Genomic DNA, 26,186 nt, shown 5'->3' with positions numbered 1-26,186 from the left:
TGTTATTATTATTATTATTATTTATTTATTTATTATTGTGAAAGACAAACAAACCAAAAGTAAATAAATAAAAAAACAAAACAAAATTAAATTAAATTTACAGCTTATGCAAAATAAATAATTTAAAAAATGTAATTTTTTAAAAATGAAATCAAAAATTGTTTTATTGTTATTTTTTATTTATTATTATTGTCCACAGCATAAATGGTGCAGGACAAATAAAATTAAATAAAACATTTTTAAAAAAAACTGTTTTATTGTTATTTTATAATTTATTATTATTGTGCATGACAAACAAACCAAAAATAAATAAATAAAACTAAACAAATTAAATTTACAGCTTATGCAAAATAAATAATATTTAAAAATGTTATTTTTTATTATTTATTATTATTGTCCACTGCATAAATGGTGCATGACAAATAAAATAAAATAAAATAAGAAATAGTTTTAGTGTAGTTTTTTATTTATTATTATTGTCCACAGCTAAATTTACAGCTTATGCAAAATAAATCATATTTTATTTATTTTATTTTTTATTATTATTGTCCACAAATAGTGCAGGACAACAAATGAAATTATATAAAAAATGTTTTATTGTTATTTTTTATTTATTTTTATTTTCCACAGCACAGCACAATGAAATAAAATAAAAAAATAAAAATAAAATAAAATAACACTGCCATTTAGATAGCTAAAAGTCCATTTTTAGGCTTTTAAACCCCATGTACCTTATATCACAGTGTAGTCGGGCAGAATGACCCCTTCAGAGGCGGACTGTAATAAATCACTTTATCTGTGTATGTACTGAGAGCGTCTGTGGCAGAGAGTTGAGCCGGTCAGGTAACCATGGCACTGTTGAGATTACCTCTGGAGTCCAGAGAACCCTCCAGAGAACAGGCTGTGCTCGTGGATACTGCTGCTCCTAACCTCACCCGTGACTGTATCTAGACACATATCAGCTCAGGACGAGGAACTGCTCTGTTTTATACACCTGAAAGAGACGGAAAGCAGAGATTCAGAGACAGTGAGTAAGTAAATGTTTTCCTTTTAGCATTCAAACTCAAACAAGACTTACAACATTGAAGTATCATATTGAAGTAAGCCACGGACAAACGGCTCAGGAAAGTGACGGCAGTATCTTATCATGTAATGCAGTGACAGTTTTAAGTGTGCAAATACTTTTCATGTCTGATATATGCATGAGTGTTTTTGTAGAGTATCTGTGTCTCATTATCTTCTCTGTAGGAGCTTCCCACATCATGGATGGATGGAAAACCACAGGGAAGACCAGCATGCCACAGCTGGTGGTGAAGATTGTTGGTGGGAAACAAATTAAGTATTTCACTGAAGGGACCAAAAGGTAAATTTGCGATTTATTCTTTAAAGAAAAAAATATTTTTTTCCACATAATTGTAAGTATAAAATTATTTTCATGTATACACATTAAATATATATAAATACATTTTAAATGATGTATATTATTATTGTATACACAATACATTGTATTGTGTGTGTGTGTGTGTGTGTATATATATATATATATATACACACACACACAAAATACACACACATATATAATTAAATAAATACATTTATATATAATTAAATAATTTAAAAAGACATTTGTTATTATTAATAATAACAATAATAACAAATGATGATTTAATTTATATATATAATTTATTATTATTACTATTATATTAGTATATAATTATTACTATTAGTATTATTAATAATAATACATAAATATAATTAAATCATTAAAAAAGTCATTTGTTATTATTAATAATAACAATAATAATAAATGACATGATTTAATTTATATATATAATTTATTATTATTGTTACAATTATTATATTAGTTATTAGTTAATTAGTTAGTTAATTAGTTATTAGTTAATTAGTTAGTTATTATATTATATAATTATTACTATTAGTATTATTAATAATACATAAATATAATTAAACCATTAAAAAAGTCATATATAATAATAACAATAATAATAAATGACGTGATTTAATTTATATATATATAAATTGTATTATTATTATATAATTATTATTACCATTATTATTATTAATAATAATAATAATAAATGAAATGAATAAATATAATTTGTTATTAATAATAATAAATATAATAATAATAAACTACATTATTTAATGTACATATATATAATTTATTATTATATTAATTTTTATAAATATTATTACAAATAATAATAATAATAATAATAATAAATGAAAGAAATATTTAATTATTTATAAAAAATTTAAGAGAAATTGCAAAATGATTTAATATCAGAAACCTTAATCATCTTTAAGCCAAGATCATCTTAATAATAATAATAATAATAATAACAATAAGTAACAATCTCTAACAATGAATAAATGTAAAAGGTCAAATGGAGGCCAAATACACTGTTTGAAACTGTTATATAGTCCTACAGATGATCTTGAGGTAACGAACAGCTCTGAGGACAGAAACAGTCCACCTAACAGAGTCACAGATGGAGATTTAAGCAGAAAATCCTCGTCTCATGACCAGGATCCTGTGGGAGCAGTTGAGCACAGAGAGAGCCTGTTAGACGCCCTCAGACAGGTACTGAAACATCAATTACAGCATAAACTACACTGAATTATACATATAATACCCAACTCGTGACCTCAAAATAATTTTAAACAGTAACTTGTGCTTCTTTTAGCACTGTGTGTTTACAGTTTTTTAGATGACTTGAGATCAGCTCAAGCTGATGAATGATTGCACTGTCCATTGTACTGAAAAACACTTACCAATCAAAATAATAATGCTGTCCAGGGTTCTGAAACCACTTCCGAAAGTTCACTAGAAGAAATGTCCTCTAGAATAAATGCTTTATCATCTGAAGCTCCTGCTGAAGATGGCTGGATGTTAATGGTATGGTAATGATCCAGGTTCCAGACAGACGGTGTGTGACGGCACCATGTGGAGATCGCTCACGCTCCTACATACATCTGAAGTCCACAAACAACCTGGGTCATTCAAAACAACATCATAATACAGGGGCAGAGGTGAGGTATCATGTGCATGCTGTCTTTAATGAACATTGAAAATTGTTTCTTTCAAAAAAAATTATTTTGAATGGTAGTGTATTGTAAAATAAAAATAAAAACTTTAAAAAACCAAAATGACTGATCTTTTTTAGCATGTCCAGACAGAGGAGCGCTGCCTCCTCTCATCTGTCTCAGAGGAACTGCGGGACTGGGAACCACATGCATTCCAGAGCATTGAGGAGGAAGTGACATCACTCGACCCGTCCCAGTCAGGAATCCTCCATCAGTCAGAACTTACATACCTCTTCCTCAGACTGCAGATGCCTCTGAAGCTCAGCACACTGGCCTGTGTGTTCAGATCCTTCACTGACACCAGAGAGCCGGAGCAGGTACTTCAGCTTTCATCTGAACCTTTGGGAATTACAGCAAATATTGTTATTCAGTTAATCACTGTACAGTTTCAGGGTCATTTGCATTCAACAAAATGAAACCCATTAATTCATCGTTCTGTATTCATTAATTCATTGTTCTGATTTCATATACAAGTCACGCTATACACACCATTGATTATTTTCATGAACAACCTGTTTATTTGTTTGTTTATTTATTCATTAATTCATACTGGTATTAAAAGTTTTTTAATTAAAGGTGCAATATGTAAGAATTTTGCAGTAAAATACCCAAAAACCACTAGGCCAGTGTTATATATTTTGTTCACTTGAGTACTTACAATATCCAAAATGTTTGCAACTATTTGTAAATCGTGAGAAAATTGCAATTTTAACCAAGGCTCCGGGACGTGTGAGGAGTCGCCTGTCAATTGCGTCATACCCGCGCTACCCTCGGTTTCCAGTTTTATTTTGTAGAAACCATGGAAACACCAAAGACGCTTTAATATATTACACGTTTTAATAGACAAGGGAACAACTGTTTTGATATATTTATAGACAGAAAACTAATTATTGTTATATAGCTCAACATGTTTAGTCTTATTGTTTAAATCTAATTTTCTTGATTTTTTTGCGAGTACCATACTTTATGCCTCAGAGAAAAACACTATTTTGTGAAGTAGCTAACATAGCATAATCAGATGCAGCTTTATTTTTAGTAACAGTAATACAGAATTTTCTCCATCATACAATACGTTTTAAAATTAATTGCACGCCATTTATAATACATCCAGCATTTAATATGATATTCTAAAATCGATCTATCTTACTGCAGTGTGCAACAAGTGTCTCGCAGCAGCCACCGAGCGAACGCACAGAGTAACGTTATAACATCATTTTCAACACACTCAAATGTATCTAATATGATAAAACAGAGCTGCGTTACCTCATACTCATGACCGGAAAAGCGGAAGCAGCGCCAGCGACTGTGGCATAATAAAGGTTCTGCTGCTCGCGCCGTTAATAATCGCATCCATGAACATGATTTCTTGCCAAATCCTATCCCGATTTATTTCCACCGGCTGTGATGTGAAGAACACATGTCCCAAGATTCCATGCTCAAACTTGGCTTCATCAAGCTACGCCTTTGTTTTGAATAGGCCTCTAGCGACCTCTAGCAGATAGAAAATTCTACATATTGCACCTTTAAAATAGTGGAAAAAAACATTTTATATGTGGTTTAATTCAACTTATACTACGGGGCTGAATGCTCGAATCTGATTGGTTGTCGAACGTTCTATGGTGTGCAATTATTTTGAGGGGAAACGCACGGCTAAAATAGTTCCAGGCAGGTCTTGACCGCATTACATGTCCTATCACTTCGCCAAATGATTTCAGTTATTTCAATGGTCCTTACAGCCTACAACCGCAAAAGAAACAAAACCCACAACAACACCGACCAAGCAAATAAATATAGTAAACAATAGGATAAAAACGACAAATTATTGTCATGGTTTTTGCCACAAAATATATCTTATTATGTCCTGAAAGTGCGTACTCTCTCGCACTCTCTCTCTCTCTCTCTCTCTCTCTCTCTCTCTCTCTCTCTCTCTCTCTCTCTCTCGAGGTGTGGTAACCATAGTGTAAGTGGAATAATTAACTCTGGACTGTTGAATTATTAGAAAATAATGCACACCCGAGGTGTGCATTATTTTTTATAATAATTCAACGGTCATTGTCAATTATTCCTTACTTCTTCTATTACTACTTTTCTAAAATTGAAACGTTGCTATCAGCCTCAGTTTAGTGACATGCATGATTTCACACTTTCAGAATTAATTATAAATTAATTTAACTTTGTAAATATTAATTATAAGATCATTTATACAGTTTCAAGTGTTTTTAATAGAGCTGCACGATTTAGATAAATTGAGAATTACAAAGATCACGATTCTCTCACGATTCTGAACAATTAAACAAAATGTACAAATGTAATTTACTAGAGGTTCAGACAAATGTTTATTACTGCAGTCTATTTAATATGCGTAATTAATCTGAATGAATTAAAAAAAAAATGTTTTTTTTAGTGAATGATTCAATGACTCACTCATAAATACTTCATTGTTTCATTACTGTATAAAACCAGCGTTTTTTGAACGAATCTCTTGAATGAATGATTCAGTGTCAAATACATTTTTAACAGTCACTCTTCGCCACCTACTGGTGGTATGATGTAATCGATACAATCGTTATTTGAAACGTCAAGTTACTTTCAAAAGGTGATTTACTCTATTTTGATCGCTTCCGTAGACATCAGTGTTTATATCCAAACTATAAACTTTTATCCCAGTTCTTCTGTGATAATGTGAATATTTGTAACACAGAAATAACAATTCTGTGTGGTTGAAAAGACTGTTCGTGAAGCTGTTTAATACCTAAACATGACAACTGCTCTCTCTGGATCAGCAGCTGCGCAAACACAGATTTTAATGTTTTGGTGTAATTTTTGTCAAAGTTTTAATAGACACAGGCGAACTGTTGTCATTTAGGAATAAGATCACATGCCAGTGTTTGAATCGAGATCGCAATCTTTTAACGATTAATCGTGCAGCTCTATTTTTCGAGCATAAATGGTTTTCTATAGGAACTATTTGCATTGAAGTTTGTCTCTTTTTTTTTTTTTTTCAAGTGAAAGTGAATGGTAAAACAGTTTTATTATGTGCAGTGCATTGTACTCACCATCACACTTTGCAGGTGCATTATAAAGAATTGCTGCAGTTCATACAGAGAGCCGTGCAAGATGAGAAACAGCAAAGTGCTGAGGTCTGTCACTGAGCCTGATAAAATACCCAGAATATTATCTTTTCTGCAATTTTCTGAAATAAAAAAAAAAGATATTTTGAACATGATCCCCGTTAGGCAGAGATCTGGGATGCGTCAGTGGCCAGTACTGACCTGGAATCAGTGATCAGTGTGACTGGAGCCCAAAGAGAAACATGGCTTCAGAGGTTCCAGAAGATGGAGATGGCCTTACAAATGTGTGACACCAAAAACACAGGTATAAACCCATCATAAAAATAAAGTCTATCTGGTCCCAAGATGCTCATTTTAAAGAGGACCATTATGCTTTTTTACATATTCATCTTTCTTTAGTGTGTAATGCTGCTGTTTGAGCATGAAAAAGCTCTGCAAAGTTCCAATATTCTTCATTTAAATAATTCCCACCCAAGACATATGCAAAATAAGGGGGCGGAGCCTGGTTGAGTTAGTTAGTAGTGTGTTGAAACTGGCGGTTATGGTAAGGGTTGGCACATTTCCCAAATTGCTTGACCAATCACAACACACTGCTCCAGCCGACCAATCAGAGCACATTGTGCTTGTCAGTAGGAGGGGCTTCATAGAGACAGGAACTAAACAGAGCGTTACTGACAGACTGGGAAGAGAGGAGCTGCAACAATGGAGAATATGAGGAAAATAATGAACATTCAAGCATGAAAACCTGTTCTAGTAGAGCCCAAAAACAACATCAAGACTTTATGAAATGCATAATATGTCCTCTTTAAAGCAATTTAAAACTGTGATGGATTAAGAAGTGATAGTATTTCGCAAGCTGAAATGATGTTTTCAACACTGTTCTTCAGGTTATGTGGACAGAGATCAAGCCAAACGCCTGATTCTGAACTACAGCCTCATCTTTGATCTGAATCTGAGTCCACTGAAGGTCAATGAGGTCACGCGTAACACTCAACGAGAGGGCAAAGTTCACCTGGCCTCGGCTCTGCGGCAGCTGAAGGAACTATAAACCTCTTTACACTTTTCTAAAATCTATGCACATACTACAGCGTTACAGTCATCCTCAATAACCGCTGGGAAATATTAACACTGACCCTGTAAAAATGGCTTTTAAATTGAGGTTTTCCAATATGGAAAACTGAGTGAATCGCATATAAACAGATACAATTCATGTTTCATTTAAAAATTATATTTTATATTAAGAAAATTAATCATATTTTAATACTAATATGCTTATAGTTATTGGTATTAAAATGATGTCACCATAAATAAATAATCAATCTTCATTTTCATGCTTATAAGCAAAATCTAATTTCTTGTTTTATCTTTTGATTTTGGTGTGAAATGAACCTGGACGTTTCTTGGCAGGTTTCATGACATTAACTTCCCCCTTACTTTCTGCAGTTTAATTGGTCAACAATCAAAACTTATTTTTGGTGCTCCAGTGATTTCTGATCGAGAATTTTAAGATTCAAGCAAGAAATTGATGCAGAAACAGTAATAAACAGGTGTACATGCATCCCTTGTGATTTATGACAGTCAAAAATTAAGGAATGAAATGTACTAAATTACTGAAAGTTTAAGGCAGTGGATATTACTGTGCATTGATGCATCACTAATCCCCACATTAGAGCCCTTCTCAAAACTTCTCTTATGTAATGCTTGAAACGAACATTTCAAATCCCTCAGTCCTCGCCATCTCCAAAAAGCCAAGCAAATGTAATGATGATTATATAAGACAAATCAAACTCTGATATAAGATTGCAGATATAGCATGATTTAGCATGTGTTCAGACTGTGGAGGATGACCATGTTGTTTGTGCCACAACATGGACACTCAAGTCACATGATCTAGTTACTCAAACAGTTTGACGACTTTAAACACATGGACATAAATGCACATGCGAGTTTTGGCTCCACCCATAAACCTACAACTGGATGGTGTTGAAAAGATACTGTACTTTAGACAAAGACTTTATAGAAAGACGGTGCGCTCTTATTATTATGAATGGGAGAAAGTGCAACGTGCAATATGGTGCAATAAATCCCACCTTCTAAATAAGAGTCAATCGCAGATTGGTAAAGTGTGCAGCGAACGTTAGAAGCTCCGGTTCCTATAGAAACACTTGACAGTTGTTGTCAGATTTCATTGGAGATTTCAAATATGAAATTTAATTGAAAGCTTGGCAAACAGCTTTGGAGAATTTGATGTTTCCCCATTCAAAGAGATAGAAGCTGCACTTGCATGCCCGAGAGGCATTTCAAAGATGGCCGCTGAGTGAAATGACTTGTCTTAAAGGGACTTTGACTTCAGACTTGAAAGGAATGCTTCTGAACTGAGAACTGTTCAATTGCATGTCATTTTTTATTTGTAATAAAAGCATTTCACTATACAAATCATATACAGCTATGTGTTTTACATGTACATGTAGATATATTAATAAAATACATGGATCTGTAATAAAATAATAATAAAAAATTGTCAACATGACTTCCCCAAACAAAACATTTTCCTTTCATTTTATAGCTATGCTTAAATAAATGATGTTACAGATGTTACAAAAACTGGAAATGTTATTTTCCTATAGTGAAATCATCAGAATAAATACCTGACAAGAGTTCATGTATTGAATAACTGATTAGATATGATGATTTAGATGAGCCTACATGCTCTTGTGTCTCTCAGCAGCTTTGTCCTTATTGTTGTTCTTCAGTGTGTATGATGATATTTGGGGTTCCTGACGGTCACTCTTTAGTATCTCTGCTGCGGCAGATGATGTTGAAGGTCTGAGGAGCGCGGACAATACCCATGATCCCATCCATGTCCAGGGGCTGTGGATCCGGTGGCCAGGAGAAATGAATCCGCTGTAGGAGAGACGTGATGTACAGGAAGAGCTCCGTCCTCGCCAGTGTCTCGCCAAGACAGACCCTCGGACCTGATAAACCAGCACACAAATATTTAGGCCTATATTTAAGATTTAAGTATTTGAGTTTCATATAAAATTTCCATCTATATAGAGTGTTAACTAAACAAACTAGTAAACTTAAAGGTGCAATATGTAAGAATTTTGCAGTAAAATACCCAAAAACCACTAGGCCAGTGTTATATATTTTGTTCACTTGAGTACTTACAATATCCCAGATGTTTCCAACTATTTGTAAATCGTGAGAAAATTGCAATTTTAACCAAGGCTCCGGGACGTGCGAGGAGTCGCCTGTCAATTGCGTCATACCCGCATTACCCTCGGTTTCCGATTTTATTTTGTAGAAACCATGGAAACACCAAAGATGCTTTAATATATTACATGTTTTAATAGACAAGGCAACAACTGTTTGGTTACATTTATAGACAGAAATCTAATTATTGTTATATAGCTCAGCAGGTTTAGTCTTATTGTTTAAATCTAATTTTCTTGATTTTTTTGCGAGTACCATGCTTTACCATGCCTCAGAGAAAAACACTATTTTGTGAAGTAGCTAACATAGCATAATCAGATGCAGCTTTATTTTAGTAACATTAAAACAGAATTTTCTCCATCATACAATACATTTTAAAATTAATTGCATGTCATTTATCAACACAAGCCATCCAGCATTTAATATGATATTCTAAAATCGATCTAGTTTACTGCAGTGTGCAACAAGTGTCTCACAGCAGCCACCGAGCGAACGCACAGAGTAACGTTATAACATCATTTTCAACACACTCAAATGTATCTAATACGATAAAACAGAGCTGCGTTACCTCATACTCATGACCGAAAAAGCGGAAGCGGCGCCGGCGACTGTGGCATAATAAAAGTTCCGCTGCTTGCGCCGTGTGTTGCGCAATCGCTCCAGCGGCCTCGTTCAGCTCCCACAACACTCGGTCCTGCTCTGCTTCATACTACAGTAACGTTAATAATCGCATCCATGAACATGATTTCTGCCCGAGTCCTATACTGATTATTTCCACCGGCTGTGATGTGAAGAACACATGTCCCAAGATTCCGCGCTCAAACTTGGCATCATCAAGCTACGCCTTTGTTTTGAATAGGCCTCTAGCGACTTCTAGCAGACAGACAATTTTACATATTGCACCTTCAATGTGATGCATATTTGTCAGTCATGCATAAAATATTTATATGCCTAAATATTTATTTGCGTGTAATATTAGTCCAGTAAATTTGTATTTATTAATATCAAACGCCTGACTCACCCACTGAGAACACGATGAAGCATTCCGGCTTGCTGAAGTGTCCGTTCTCATCCAGGAAATTCTCCGGGTTAAAGGAGTCGGGATGCTTCCAGTGCTCCTTATTGCTGAAAATTGCCACAAAGTTTGCTAAGATCGTAGTTCCCTGTATGAGGAAAGTTCAGCAGAGTTGAATAAAACTTTTTGCAAAACCCAGGGTAATTTATAACCTCCTATATCGTCCCATGTTTCATACTGGAATCAATCATAATGTACACTGGGTTAATGCTCTTACATGATAATAATACATACATATTTATATAAGATTCATTTAACTAAATGGACAAGTACAGCACACAACTTTATAGAATCTTTATATAATATCTAGTTTCTTTATCCTTACAGTTTAAATTACTAGTCAAAAAATTGCATGAACATTAAAATATTTGTGAAAGAATATAAAAATATAATCTCTTATTCTAGTCTCTTCATCCTTTTCCTTAAAGTGCATGAATATTTATTGTAGCAACTTAATAATTGGTCATTTATGACTGTGGTAGCATCTTTATTGCGAGGTTAACTGTATGAAAAGACTAAAAATCCTTAAAGCTTCATGTATATTATGTTGTTTGTCAACTGATTCATCAAAAAGATCTGAATATGAACGATTCAAACTGCCAAGGAAAAGCAAGGATGGATGACTAGAATCTAAATTTTCAGTGAGCAATTACTTAACTTCATTCATTCATCCAGGCTCCATTCATTACCTTGGGAATGTCGTATCCTCGTAGTTTTGTGGGCTGAATCGTTTCATGAATCACGGTAAATGGTGCAATGTTGGCACAGCGTTGGATCTCGTGAACAGTGGCGTTGGTGTACGGTAGTTTGTCACGGTCATCCATGCTGGGCAAGCGGTCGTAACCCAGTACCCGAACAATCTCCTCATGACATCGCTCTGTGTGAGATAAAAGGGAATTTGAATTTCCTGGCGCTTGATGGTTAGTAAGAGTTAAAACTTTGATTCTTAGCAAATGTGAGCAGTGTTGAAAATGGCGACAAGGCCAATAGCTAATAGAAAGAGCATCATTACACTAACGATTCTGCAGAAAAGGCGTGGTCACATTTACCGTTGCTCTGCGAAATTTCGCGGGCGAATTCCTGATTACACAGACTGTGATGACGCGTTAACGGTCATCAATATCGTAAATCCTGCAAAGTTTTTTATATTTTCATTTTTTTAAAAATGTATGTAGATTTATACTTAGTATTATATTACGGTTGCATCAAATTACAAAAAAAAAAAAAAAAAAAAAGTTAACGCTGCTGTGAGGGTGTTTCTAATACAGCGGCTATGGAAGTGACTGTAAAAATTACATCTCTCTTCTGACTGTCGTTATCAATCGCTCTCTTTTTTCCCCCCTCTTTTTGAAAGTTATGAAAACACTATTATGGAGTTTTTCGTTTGCTATTTGTGCAAATGGAAACAAAACATATATTGAAGTCTCTCATTCACCGTTATAAAAGTTTACCCAACTATTCTTCTGAGAAACCCGGAAATGTGAAAATAAGAATCGTTGCGATCGGGAATTACACGCAAGGCAAAAAACTTTCTTACACTTAGGACTTTATTTCCCTCAGATTTGAAAATGATTGAACTAAAAAATGATCGAATTATGAGACATAAACTCCCAATTGCCGGGAAAAAAAATCGGATTTGCGAAATATAAACTCACGATTGTGCAGAAAAAAAGTCAGAATTGTGAGTTTATATCTCCTAATTCTGACTTTATTTCCTGCAATTGCAAGTTTATATCTCACAATTCGCTAATTTTTTTCTCAGAATTGAACATAACTTGCAATTCTGAGGGGAAAAAATTCCGAAGTGTGAGAATTTTTTTTCTACTTATTCACTGCCTTCAACACTAAGATTCCTGTAGTGTTCTTATAAACTGCTAATGTTTAGCTTTAGCACCTTGTACATCTGGGTTTTGAATCAAGAAGATGAGCCCCCATCTGATGGTGGTCGATGTGGTGTCGGTTCCAGCCAGGAACAGGTCAGCTGTTGACATAACCAGGTTCTCCTCATGAAACGTGGAGTCCTCGTTGGACTTTTGCTGTTCCAGGTAAAATAAATCTATATATCAGTTTACTACAGCTTGTATGCATGTGAGAATCCTTCTTTCAGTAACAGTGATCTCACTTTCTCGATCTCCAGCAGGTAGGCATCAATGAAGTCTCGTGGGCTGTCTGGATCCAGAGTTTCTTTGTGTTCTTTAACTTCATCCCGGATGAAACCCAATAACTCATTGGCGTTCTGTTTGATCTTCTGGTGTGGCCCTGGGAAATGCTTGATGAAGGGCACTAAGTTGAAAAGCTAAGATTGACAAAAAGATGATGGGTGCCTTACTGTATGTTTCAAATATTTTTCACAATTTGAGACTTCTTTTAAGTGCATTTTATTCACTCCATACAATGTTAATATTCTTATCATCAATATTTAAGTAAATATTTTAACTTACATTTAAAAGTTGATGAAAATATGGAAGTTCATCTATCACTTCCATTACTTGTTTGTAATTAGATAAGAATTTTTGCAATGGCAGAGCAGTTTCTAGTTTATAAAATATTTTAAGGCGGAGTATAACTATGTTGATAGATTGAAGTCAAATAAAATAATAAAACAATAATTAAAAATGCAGTCAACTAAAGTAAGCCCAACTTCATGCAAATGCATGATGTTATGCAATATAGCAATGGGAATGCAGGTCACATGATTCGCTACCTGATTCAGTTAATATATAGTATGGATGCACTGATTTAAATTCTTGATTATTTACTCAAAGGGAGACCATAGCCAATAATCAATCAATTAATAAAATGAAAATAATAATAAAATAGTTTCTATGGGAGGGAGACATGGATGAGGATAATGCACACATAATAAAGAGAAAGCCATGAGGATTATTTTTTCAGCAGTGTAAATAAAAAATTATTTTCTGTCAAAAATGGAGAATGTGATCATACCTGTCCCGCAGCTGACCCTACGAGCATGAAGTTCTCATTCAGGATTTTCAGAAGGTATGAGAAGCGTTTGTCATCATAATCAAAGCGATCTCCAAACACGATGGAACAGATAATGTTGGAAACTGCATTCTGTATTGCATGCTGGGGGTTCATTGACCTGCCTGCAAACAAACATGCTTCAGTATGAGTGAGAAAAGGCCAAATATCCAATCCATTTTAAATAGAAATGTGAATTTAAATATTAAAAATATTTGTGAAAGTCTTTAAATATGCATCCTCCTCAACCTTTAAATACAAAAATGTCAATGTCACATATAGAAGAAATGTTTAAGAAAGAGTCCTTTGGGTGCTGTTTGACACAGATGAGCTAGTTTGCAGCCCGAGACCATGGAATGAGTTCTAACAGAGGATGAACATTTCATACCTTCTTCTTTAAGCATTTCAGAAATCAGATAGCGGCTTTCCTCTAACACCCGATCTTCTACTGATTTCTTCCCCAGGCCAAAATTCCTGAGTGTGTGCAGAGCAAACCGCCTCTGCTGCCTCCAGGAGTGACCAAATGTGACCATTATTATACCTGAGAAAGAGAGAATGAACGTTCAAATCTCAAATCTGATTTATTGCTAAATTTATAATTTGCACATTTTTGAAGCAAAGACACTCGAGATTGACCGTACACCATTAAAAATAAAGGTTCTTTATTGGCATCAATGATTCTATGAAGATTCTTTAACATCTATTGAACCTTTTTATTGAAAAAAGATTCTATATAGTGCCAAAAGATTTTTCGAATGTGTATGGAAGCTTGTTTCTGCCACGGAATTAAACAATTTGAAAGATAATTGGGACTTTTTAATCTCACAATTCTGACTTTTTCCCCCTCACAATTTTGAGTTTACATCTCTATAAGTTTAGGCTATATCTTGCAAGTCTGACTTTATAACTCGGAATTAAGACTTTATCCCCTGGTTTCACAGACAAGCCTAAAGCTAGTCCTAGACTAAAATGCATGTTTGAGCTGTTTTAACTGAAAGAAAATATCTTAAAATATGTCAGTGCCATTGTTTTGTCTCAAGATGCACGCAAGTTATGTTTTTATCTAGTGTACAATTAGAAAAGCTACTTAATATCCTTAGGCCAAACCCTTTCTGTGAAACCAGGCCTAAATCACACAATTTTGACTTTATAACACATAAATGCTACTTTATATCATGCAATTCTGACTTTAGAACTCGTAATTGTGAGTTTACAGACATTTTTGATATTTTTGATGTATTTTTACTAGTGGGTGCAGGGCACTATAGTTCATTTATGTAAGTGAGGATAGCAAAATAAAGTAAACTGTGACATTATACCCAAAAATTCTTCATATAGTGGACTACCAGTAAAATTGATAAAAATTTGGAACCAAAAATTATTCAGACACTTTGACCTGACCATGTTTTGCTTAAGTGTTATCTGACATGATTAAGATTATTTTTTTCTGACACAGTTTAACTTTGAGATCTTGTCATATTTTATTACCATTTTTTTAAACTATAGTGAATAAACTGAATTAATGAATGAAATGTTCAGGTCTGAATACATTTTGGTTTGACTGTATATCTCGCAATTCTGACTAACACGCAACTGCGAGTTTATATCACGCAACTTTTACTTTATATTATGCAATTCTGACTTTATAACTCGCAATTCTGACTATAACACGCATATAACACGAGTTTATATCACGCGATTCTGAGAGGAAAAAGTCAGAATTGTGAGATGTAAACTTGCAATTGTGAGGGGGGAAAAAAATCATATTTGTGAGACCCAAAATAGTTCTTCTATGACATCGCTGTGAAAACCTTTATTATTAAGAGTGACTGTAAAGTATAGAATGAAATAGTATAAAACCCAAATTTCAATCATCATAATACCGTGTTACTGACCAAGTCCGTTAGTTATCCATTCAATAAGAGGCAGACCCGGTTTTCCAGAAAAAGCTTCCTGAACCAGGGCTTCCTTCGTGACCTGGATTGTGTTGAGGATTATCACTGGCTTCCTCCCAAAATACATAGTGGACATTTCTCCATACTGAGACATCTATTCGGAGAAGATTCACAAGTGCATTTAAACTAAAAAAATGTTTCTAAACATGTATGTTGAACACGGTTAAATGATAAGCCCATACCAAGAAAACAGCAAAGACTCACTGATCTTATGAACTCCATTGGTTTCTTTAAAAATTGTGGTAACGATCCCACAAAAGGCAAAGGTCTGGGACCAGGAGGAGTTTGACTTCTGTAGGAATTAATCCTGATGATCTCGAACAGAACCAGAAAGATCAAGCCCAGAAACAGAGCCAGACCTACAGAGGTCAGGTCTAACTTCACGAGAGTCGTCCACATGATGACAGAGTCCTTTCAGGACAAACACAAGAGCAGCGGACAACTGTGGGCTTTATAAAAGCAAAAGCGGAAGAAGGAGGAGACAGTGGGAGAGTTTGGCATGCTGTTAACCCTTTCAGCTGTGTTACAACCCGTTCTCACTCCCGAGCGTCAACAATTGAAGCATGGTCAAGCACCCCCAGCGTCGCTTGGGATACGCCAAAGGTGCCCCTCGGCGTCACTCTATGGACGAACTGGAACGGGTTGTGTGTTAATATTACCTTTGGGGCACATTAACAAAATTCCAAAATATTTGGATACTAGAGATTTACAGCTCTTTTGTTTTAGCCTGAGTATTTAAGGGAAACTGGTGGCAAAAAAAAAAAAATCATTGGGATTCTGTAACTCTGGCTAAGATCAGACTGTCAAGTTTGTGAGTGAATAATTGAAGAGTAAGGGGATACTGGAGTAATCAAATATTCAAATTAAAATGACCTGTCTTTTGGAGTCAGATTGAGACTTCAGACATCTAATCAGAAAAGATAATTGTTCCTCATTAATGACATTATGCAAGAGGTGTGTAAAGGTTAGAAAAAACATTCAAGTAAAGGTGACGCACAAATGAACGATGCAACCACAAGGAATATCTTATTTACACATTTGGTGGATTTTATGTTTGGTGGTACCTATTCCTTAAAATACCTTGGAACACCATGTTAAAAATACAATGATTGATCAATTTAGTAATCATTCCGTTATATTTATCAAACATCTGTATCTGATGCAACAACTTCCACATTTTGTTGATAGCATTTTGTTTAAGCAGACGTTCAAAAAAAGTTGAACAGAACATGCAGAATACCATGATATGGTGTATTTGGCTATTTCTACCACTTTGGCAATAGACCCACAAAATAGCCACTGCACAAAATAAAAGGCATCAAATCAACAAGTGTGCCTTTCTTTTGTATTTATTTATTTAATGTTCTAATTTACCTCATAGTAAGAAATGAAAGTAGCCTACTTATCCCAAAATTTGTAGGGAAAAAAAAGTTAATGAGAAGTGAGCTTGGTTTTGATCATCGTCCTGAGAACTCCTGATGTAAACTGCTTCTCACTTACATCACATGTAAATAAATAGCTAAATTTAATTCTTATTGTGTCATTTTAGATTAATTTGTCATAAGTTTCCATGTTGATAAAAGGCGTTGTCTATGGAATATCATTCCATGTTCTTTAGTGTGTAATGCTGCTGTTTGAGCATGAAAAAGCTCTGCAAAGTTCCAATATTCCTCATTTGTTAGTAGTGTGTTGAAACTGGTGGTTACAGTAAGAGGCGGGACATTTCCCAAACAAGCTGGTCCAGCTGACCAATCAGAGCACATTGTGCTTTTCAGAAGGCGGGGCTTCATATAGACAGGAACTAAACAGAGAGATACCGACAGACTGGGAAGAGAGGAGCTGCAACAATGGAGAATATGGGGAAAATAATGATTTTTTGTTGTTGTTTTTAACAAAACCTGTTCTAGTAGAGCCCAAAAACAAAATCAAGACTTTATGAAATACATAATATGTCCTCTTTAAAGCAATTTAAAACTGTGATGGATTAAGAAGTGATAGTATTTCGCAAGCTGAAATGATGTTTTCAACACTGTTCTTCAGGTTATGTGGACAGAGATCAAGCCAAACGCCTGATTCTGAACTACAGCCTCATCTTTGATCTGAATCTGAGTCCACTGAAGGTCAATGAGGTCACGCGTAACACTCAACGAGAGGGCAAAGTTCACCTTTGATGCATCACTAATACCCACATTAGAGGCCTTCTCAATACTTATCATGTAATACACAAAATGCCCACAAGAGGGTCTAATCTAAACATACATTGCACATCCATTATTAAAGGTACACTTTGTAACTTTTGGCCCTCTAGCGGTTAAAAAAACAAAGCAGGGACTTAAACATTTTTTAATTTCTAAAAATGATCAGTTTGTTAATTAGGCACAACATAGGGCCTGATGATCATAAAAGACTAATCAAACTGATATAAGATTGCAGATATAGCATGATTTAACATGTGTTCAGACTGTGGAGGATGACCATGTTGTTTGTGCCACAACATGGACGCTCAAGTCACATGATCTAGTTACTCAACCAGTTCGATGACTTTAAACACATGGACATAAATGCACATGCGAGTTTTGGCTCCACCCATAAACCTACAACTGGATGGTGTGCTCTGGTGCAGAGTTTGACAGAACATTTACACATTAATGTTCATTGTTACTGGAAAAAAAATGAAAAGATACTGTACTTTAGACAAAGACTTTATAGAAAGATGGTGCGCTCGTATTATTATGAATGGGAGAAAGTGCAACGTGCAATATGGCGTAATAAATTCCACCTTCTAAATAAGAGTCAATCGCAGATTGGTAAAGTGTGCAGCGAACGTTAGAAGCTCCGGTTCCTATAGAAACACTTGACAGTTGTTGTCAGATTTCATTGGAGATTTCAAATATGAAATTTAATTGAAAGCTTGGCAAACAGCTTTAGAGAATTTGATGTTTCCCTATTCGAGCTGCACTTGCATGCCCGAGAGGCATTTCAAAGATGGCCGCTGAGTGAAATGACTTTGACTTCAGACTTGAAAGGAATGCTTCAGAGAACTGTTCAATTGCATGTCATTTTTTATTTGTAATAAAAGCATTTCACTATACAAATCATATACAGCTATGTGTATTACATGTACATGTAGATATATTAATAAAATACATGGATCTGTAATAAAATAATAATAAAAAATTGTCAACATGACTTCCCCACAAACAAAACATTTTCCTTTCATTTTATAGCTATGCTTAAATAAATGTCCAAAACTCTTAGTCACCATGAAACTAAAATGGATCATTCTTGTTTTTTATGGAATATTCCAGAGAGCATGCAGCCCTCTGTCACCCACATGAGATCCATCAATAGCAAACCACAACCATCCAATCAATTCCCCATGGACAAAATCAAGTCCCGCCCTACATTTGTTCTTGTTTGAGAAGCAGTTTCACTCATATGCCTCACAATACAGAAGAAAAGGCTAAACTTTGTTTCATACCATCCATCAATGTCAAACAGATGTTACAAAAACTGGAAATAAGTTATTTTCCTATAGTGAAATCATCAGAATAAATACCTGACAAGAGTTCATGTATTAAATAACTGATTAGATATGATGATTTAGATGAGCCTACATGCTCTTGTGTCTCTCAGCAGCTTTGTCTTTATTGTTGTTCTTCAGTGTGTATGATGATATTTGGGGTTCCTGACGGTCACTCTTTAGTATCTCTGCTGCGGCAGATGATGTTGAAGGTCTGAGGAGCGCGGACAATACCCATGATCCCATCCATGTCCAGGGGCTGTGGATCCGGTGGCCAGGAGAAATGAATCCGCTGTAGGAGAGACGTGATGTACAGGAAGAGCTCCGTCCTCGCCAGTGTCTCGCCAAGACAGACCCTCGGACCTGATAAACCAGCACACAAATATTTAGGCCTATATTTAAGATTTAAGTATTTGAGTTTCATATAAAATTTCCATCTATATAGAGTGTTAACTATAAACAAACTAGTAAACTTAATGTGATGCATATTTGTCAGTCATGCATAAAATATTTATATGCTGAAATATTTCATATTTTATATTTAATATTAGTCCAGTAAATTTGTATTTATTAATATCAAACGCCTGACTCACCCACTGAGAACACGATGAAGCATTCCGGCTTGCTGAAGTGTCCGTTCTCATCCAGGAAATTCTCCGGGTTAAAGGAGTCGGGATGCTTCCAGTGCTCCTTATTGCTGAAAATTGCCGCAAAGTTTGCTAAGATCGTAGTTCCCTGTATGAGGAAAGTTCAGCAGAGTTCAATAAAGCTTTTTGCAAAACCCAGGGTAATTTATAACCTCCTATATAGTCCCATGTTTCATACTGGAATCAATCATAATGTACACTGGGTTAATGCTCTTACATGATATTATTACATACATATTTATATAAGATTCATTTAACTAAATGGACAAGTACAGCACACAACTTTATAGAATCTTAATATATAATATCTAGTCTAGTTTCTTTATCCTTACAGTTTAAATTACTAGTCAAAAAAGTGCATGAACATTAAAATATTTGTGAAAGAATATAAAAATATAATCTCTTATTCTAGTCTCTTCATCCTTTTCTTTAAAGTGCATGAATACTTATTGTAGCTACTTAACCTCGCAATAAAAATGCTACCAGTCATAAATGACCAATTTATGACTGTGGTAGCATCTTTATTGCGAGGTCAACTGTATGAAAAGACTGTAAAAATCCTTAAAGCTTCATGTATATTATGTTGTTTGTCAACCGATTCATCAAAAAGATCTGAATATGAACGATTCGAACTGCCAAGGAAAAGCAAGGATGGAACGTGGATAACTAGACTCTAAATTTTCAGTGAGCAATTACTTAACTTCATTCATTTATCCAGGCTCCATTCATTACCTTGGGAATGTCGTATCCTCGTAGTTTTGTGGGCTGAATCGTTTCATGAATCACGCCAAATGGTACAATGTTGGCACAGCGTTGGATCTCGTGAACAGTGGCGTTGGTGTACGGTAGTTTGTCACGGTCATCCATGCTGGGCAAGCGGTCGTAACCCAGTACCCGAACAATCTCCTCATGACATCGATCTGTGTGAGATAAAAGGGAATTTGAATTTCCTGGCGCTTGACGGTTAGTATGAGTTAAAGCTTTAGGTTTTGATTTTTAGCAAATGTACGACGGGGGTCCCACACTAAAAATCACGTTCCGGGGGGTAAAATCCGTGTTTCTGGTGGGGCTCCCCAGGTAAAAGTCGCATTCCAGGGGCTAAATATCATGTTATTTGGGGTCGCTTCAACCCGCGGATATGAAAAACAACCCGCGGCAACAGTGTAAAAGTAGCCCAATTCTGCGGGAAAACCGCAGACTTAAATGGTTCTGCAGAAAAGGCGTGGTCACATTTACCGTTGCTCTGCGAAACTTCGCGGTCGAATTCCTGATTACACAGACTGTGATGACGCTTTTTAACGGTCATCAATATTGTAAATTCTGCAAAGTTTTTTATATTTTCATAAAAAAAAAAAAAAAAAAACGTATGTACATTTATAACCCTATACTTAGTATTTTACCGTTGCATCAAATTACAAAAAAAAATAGTTAACGCTGCTGTGAGAGTGTTTCTAATACAGCGGCTATGGAAGTGACGGTAAAAATTACATCTTTCTCTCTTCTGACTGCTGTTATCAATAGCTCTCTATTTTTTTCCTCTTTTTGAAAGTTACGAAAACACTATTATGGAGTTTTTCGTTTGCTATTTGTGCAAATGGAAACAAAAAATATACTGAAGTCTCTCATTCACCGCTATAAAAGTTTACCCAACTATGACGACTTCCGCTTCTGAGAAATGTGAAAAGGGTCTATAGGAATCGTTGCGATCAGGAATTACACGCAAGGCAAAAAAGTTCAATCCCCACGCAGATTTCGCTCATGTTCAAGTTCTAGAAAGCTGCTTGTTTTGAAAGTGACTTCTGTATGAGCAGTGCTTTATACATCTGTTATTAACAATCAATGCTTGGCAGTAACATGTAAACTGGATTACGTAATCAGATTCCAAAAAATAAGTACTTGTAATTAGATTATATATTACATTTTAAAATGATCCTATTCACATCAATGTGATAAATGAGTTAGGTCAAACGTAATCTAAAAAGTAATTACCTAAAATGTGTAATCTAGATTACATTACTAACTACGTTACATTACTAACATAATTTTTGTTATGTAGCCTAATTTGGAGTCAGTAACTGACTATAATGTGTAAGTAATCAACCCAACATTGTTGACAATGGACCTGATTATGGAACACAAATTTTTTTGTTTCCAGCACAAAACTTTCCAAAATTAAAAAAAAAAAAAAGAAGGTAATTTCGATGTATAATCTCACTTTTTTTTTCTTGCAATGGTGAGTTTCTTACACTTAGGACTTTTTTTTCTCAGATTTGAAAATGATTGAACTAAGAAATTATCGAATTATGAGACATAAACTCCCAATTGCCGGAAAAAGTCGGAATTGCGAAATATAAACTTGCGATTGTGTAGAAAAAAGTCAGAATTGTGATTTTATATCTCCTAATTCTGACTTTATTTCCTTCCATTGCAAGTTTATATCTCACAGTTCGCTAATTTTTTTCTCAGAATTGAACATAACTTGCAATTCTGAGGGGAAAAAGTCCGAAGTGTGAGAATTTTTTTTCTACTTATTCACTGCCTTCAACACTAAGATTCCTGTAGTGTTCTTATAAACTGCTAATGTTTAGCTTTAGCACCTTGTACATCTGGGTTTTGAATCAAGAAGATGAGCCCCCATCTGATGGTGGTCGATGTGGTGTCGGTTCCAGCCAGGAACAGGTCAGCTGTTGACATAACCAGGTTCTCCTCATGAAACGTGGAGTCCTCGTTGGACTTTTGCTGTTCCAGGTGAAATAAATCTTTATATCAGTTTACTACAGCTTGTATGCATGTGAGAATCCTTCTTTCAGTAACAGTGATCTCACTTTCTCGATCTCCAGCAGGTAGGCATCAATGAAGTCTCGTGGGCTGTCTGGATCCAGAGTTTCTTTGTGTCCTTTAACTTCATCCCGGATGAAACCCAATAACTCATTGGCGTTCTGTTTGATCTTCTGGTGTGGCCCTGGGAAATGCTTGATGAAGGGCACTAAGTTGTAAAACTAAGATTGACAAAAAGATGATGGGTGCCTTACTGTATGTTTCAAATATTTTTCACAATTTGAGACTTCTTTTAAGTGCATTTTATTCACTCCATACAATGTAAATATTCTTATCATCAATATTTAAGTAAATATTTTAACTTACATTTAAAAGTTGATGAAAATATGGAAGTTCATCTAGTTCATCTTGTAATTAGATAAGAATTTTTGCAATGGCAGAGCATTTCTAGTTTATAAAATATATTAAGGCGTTATAGTATAACTATGTTGATAGATTGAAGTCAAATAAAATAATAAAACAATAATTAAAAATTCAGTCAACTAAAGTAAGCCCAACTTCATGCAAATGCATGATGTTATGCAATATAGCAATGGGAATGCAGGTCACATGATTCGCTACCTGATTCAAGTTAATATATAGTATGGATGCACTGATTTAAATTCTTGATTATTTACTCAAAGGGAGACCATAGCCAATAATCAATCAATTAATAAAATGAAAATAATAATAATAAAATAGTTTCTATGGGAGGGAGACATGGATGAGGATAATGCACACATAATAAAGAGAAAGCCATGAGGATTATTTTTTCAGCAGTGTAAATAAAAAATTATTTTCTGTCAAAAATGGAGAATGTGATCATACCTGTCCCGCAGCTGACCCTGCAAGCATTAAGTTCTCATTCAGGATTTTCAGAAGGTATGAGAAGCGTTTGTCATCATAATCAAAGCGATCTCCAAACACGATGGAACAGATAATGTTGGAAACTGCATTCTGTATTGCATGCTGGGGGTTCATTGACCTGCCTGCAAACAAACATGCTTCAGTATGAGTGAGAAAAGGCCAAATATCCAATCCATTTTAAATAGAAATGTGAATTTAAATATTGAAAATATTTGTGAAAGTCTTTAAATATGCATCCTCCTCAACCTTTAAATACAAAAATGTCAATGTCACATATAGAAGAAATGTTTAAGAAAGAGTCCTTTGGGTGCTGTTTGATACAGATGAGCTAGTTTGCAGCCCGAGACCATGGAATGAGTTCTAACAGAGGATGAACATTTCATACCTTCTTCTTTAAGCATTTCAGAAATCAGATAGCGGCTTTCCTCTAACACCCGATCTTCTACTGATTTCTTCCCCAGGCCAAAATTCCTGAGTGTGTGCAGAGCAAACCGCCTCTGCTGCCTCCAGGAGTGACCAAATGTGACCATTATTATACCTGAGAAAGAGAGAATGAACGTTCAAATCTCAAATCTGATTTATTGCTAAATTTATAATGTGCACATTTTTGAAGCAAAGACACTCGGGATTGACCGTACACCATTAAAAATAAAGGTTCTTTATTGGCATCAATGATTCTATGAAGATTCTTTAACATCTATTGAACCTTTTTATTGAAAAAAGATTCTATATAGTGCCAAAAGATTTTTCGAATGTGTATGGAAGCTTGTTTCTGCCACGGAATTAAACAATTTGAAAGATAATTGGGACTTTTTAATCTCACAATTCTGACTTTTTCCCCCTCACAATTTTGAGTTTACATCTCTATAAGTTTAGGCTATATCTTGCAAGTCTGACTTTATAACTCGGAATTAAGACTTTATCCCCTGGTTTCACAGACAAGGCCTAAAGCTAGTCCTAGACTAAAATGCATGTTTGAGCTGTTTTAACTGAAAGAAAATATCTTAAAATATGTCAGTGCCATTGTTTTGTCTCAAGATGCACGCAAGTTATGTTTTTATCTAGTGTACAATTAGAAAAGCTACTTAATATCCTTAGGCCAAACCCTTTCTGTGAAACCAGGCCTAAATCACACAATTTTGACTTTATAACACATAAATGGGAGTTATATCACGCAATTCTGACTTTATAACTTGCAATTGCTACTTTATATCATGCAATTCTGACTTTAGAACTCGTAACTGTGAGTTTACAGACATTTTTGATATTTTTGATGTATTTTTACTAGTGGGTGCAGGGCACTATAGTTCATTTCTGTAAGTGAGGATAGCAAAATAAAGTAAACTGTGACATATTATACCCAAAAATTCTTCATACAGTGGACTACCAGTAAAACTGATAAAAATTTGGAACCAAAAATTATTCAGACACTTTGACCTGACCATCTTTTGCTTAAGTGTTATCTGACATAATTAAGATTATTTTTTTCTGACACAGTTTAACTCTGAGTTCTTGTCATATTTTATTACCATTTTTTTAAACTATAGTGAATAAACTGAATTAATGAATGAAATGTTCAGGTCTGAATAAATTTTGGTTTGACTGTATATCTCGCAATTCTGACTAACACGCAACTGCGAGTTTATATCACGCAATTTTTACTTTATATTATGCAATTCTGACTTTATAACTCAATTCTGACGCATATAACACGAGTTTATATCAAGCAATTGTGAGGGGGAAGAAATCATATTTGTGAGACAATTTTTTTTTTTTTTTTCAGTGGTGGAAACAAGCTTCCATAATACACTGAGATTCTTAGGGAACCCAAAATAGTTCTTCTATGACATCGCTGTGAAAACCTTTATTATTAAGAGTGACTCTAAAGTATAGAATGAAATAGTATAAAATCCACATTTCAATCATCATAATACCGTGTTACTGACCAAGTCCGTTAGTTATCCATTCAATAAGAGGCAGACCCGGTCTTCCAGAAAAAGCTTCCTGAACCAGGGCTTCCTTCGTGACCTGGATTGTGTTGAGGATTATTGCTGGCTTCCTCCCAAGATACATAGTGGACATTTCTCCATACTGAGACATCTATTCGGAGAAGATTCACAAGTGCATTTAAACTAAGGAAATGTTTCTGAACTCATATGTTGTAAATTAAACACGGTTAAATGATAAGCCCATACCAAGAAAACAGCAAAGACTCACTGATCTTACGAACTCCATTGGTTTCTTTAAAAATTGTGGTAACGATCCCACAAAAGGCAAAGGTCTGGGACCAGGAGGAGTTTGACTTCTGTAGGAATTAATCCTGATGATCTCGAACAGAACCAGAAAGATCAAGCCCAGAAACAGAGCCAGACCTACAGAGGTCAGGTCTAACTTCACGAGAGTCGTCCACATGATGACAGAGTCCTTTCAGGACAAACACAAGAGCAGCGGACAACTGTGGGCTTTATAAAAGCAAAAGCGGAAGAAGGAGGAGACAGTGGGAGAGTTTGGCATGCTGTTAACCCTTTCAGCTGTGTTAATATTACCTTTGGGGCACATTAACAAAATTCCAAAATATTTGGATACTAAAGATTTACAGCTCTTTTGTTTTAGCCTGAGTATTTAAGGGAAACTGGTGGCAAAAAAAAATCATTGGGATTCTGTAACTCTGGCTAAGATCAGACTGTCAAGTTTGTGAGTGAATAATTGAAGAGTAAGGGGATACTGGAGTAATCAAATATTCAAATTAAAATGACCTGTCTTTTGGAGTCGGATTGAGACTTCAGACATCTAATCAGAAAAGATAATTGTTCCTCGTTAATGACATTATGCAAGAGGTGTGTAAAGGTTAGAAAAAACATACAAGTAAAGGTGACGCACAAATGAACGATGCAACCACAAGGAATACCTTATTTACACATTTGG

The 26,186-nt window shown here is 34.9% G+C and overlaps 3 protein-coding genes across 7 annotated transcripts; 1 reads left to right on the top strand and 2 right to left on the bottom strand.

Moving 5' to 3' along the window:
* Positions 1-881: 881 nt before the first annotated feature.
* LOC127505506 (uncharacterized protein C1orf87) lies at positions 882-19,167 on the top strand. 4 transcript variants are annotated; one of them, XM_051881106.1, is made up of 8 exons: positions 882-1,027; positions 1,249-1,363; positions 2,446-2,605; positions 2,938-3,054; positions 3,189-3,425; positions 6,180-6,248; positions 6,345-6,483; positions 7,067-8,421. In XM_051881106.1, the coding sequence occupies exons 2-8, from the start codon at positions 1,263-1,265 to the stop codon at positions 7,225-7,227; spliced, it is 984 nt and encodes a 327-aa protein (XP_051737066.1). In that variant the 5' UTR covers positions 882-1,027; positions 1,249-1,262; the 3' UTR covers positions 7,228-8,421. The 4 variants fall into 4 exon arrangements, with proteins under 4 accessions (XP_051737066.1, XP_051737065.1, XP_051737064.1 ...); XM_051881105.1 differs by having other exon boundaries at positions 893-1,031; XM_051881104.1 differs by lacking the exon at positions 7,067-8,421 and adding an exon at positions 17,448-19,167 and having other exon boundaries at positions 989-1,363.
* Positions 8,565-15,874, bottom strand: LOC127505502 (cytochrome P450 2B15-like). Its single transcript, XM_051881089.1, has 9 exons — positions 15,612-15,874; positions 15,348-15,501; positions 13,841-13,993; positions 13,417-13,577; positions 12,593-12,766; positions 12,365-12,506; positions 11,160-11,347; positions 10,417-10,558; positions 8,565-9,154 (listed from the first exon to the last, which is right to left on the bottom strand). The coding sequence occupies exons 1-9, from the start codon at positions 15,804-15,806 to the stop codon at positions 8,964-8,966; spliced, it is 1,500 nt and encodes a 499-aa protein (XP_051737049.1). The 5' UTR covers positions 15,807-15,874; the 3' UTR covers positions 8,565-8,963.
* Positions 8,565-25,740, bottom strand: LOC127505501 (cytochrome P450 2B15). 2 transcript variants are annotated; one of them, XR_007927724.1, is made up of 10 exons: positions 25,479-25,740; positions 25,208-25,361; positions 23,647-23,799; positions 23,223-23,383; positions 22,403-22,576; positions 22,175-22,316; positions 20,310-20,497; positions 19,524-19,665; positions 18,967-19,293; positions 8,565-8,827 (listed from the first exon to the last, which is right to left on the bottom strand). XR_007927724.1 is itself a non-coding variant. In XM_051881087.1 (9 exons), the coding sequence occupies exons 1-9, from the start codon at positions 25,671-25,673 to the stop codon at positions 19,103-19,105; spliced, it is 1,500 nt and encodes a 499-aa protein (XP_051737047.1). In that variant the 5' UTR covers positions 25,674-25,740; the 3' UTR covers positions 18,452-19,102. The 2 variants fall into 2 exon arrangements, 1 of the variants encoding a protein (XP_051737047.1); XM_051881087.1 differs by lacking the exon at positions 8,565-8,827 and having other exon boundaries at positions 18,452-19,293.
* Between the last annotated feature and the right edge of the window lie 446 nt (positions 25,741-26,186).

The sequence above is a fragment of the Ctenopharyngodon idella genome, chromosome 22 (genome assembly GCF_019924925.1).
Source record: "Ctenopharyngodon idella isolate HZGC_01 chromosome 22, HZGC01, whole genome shotgun sequence".
Lineage (NCBI taxonomy): Eukaryota > Metazoa > Chordata > Actinopteri > Cypriniformes > Xenocyprididae > Ctenopharyngodon > Ctenopharyngodon idella.
The sequence above is the reverse complement of the archived record's forward strand: the minus strand, read 5'-3'. Positions and strand labels throughout refer to the sequence as shown.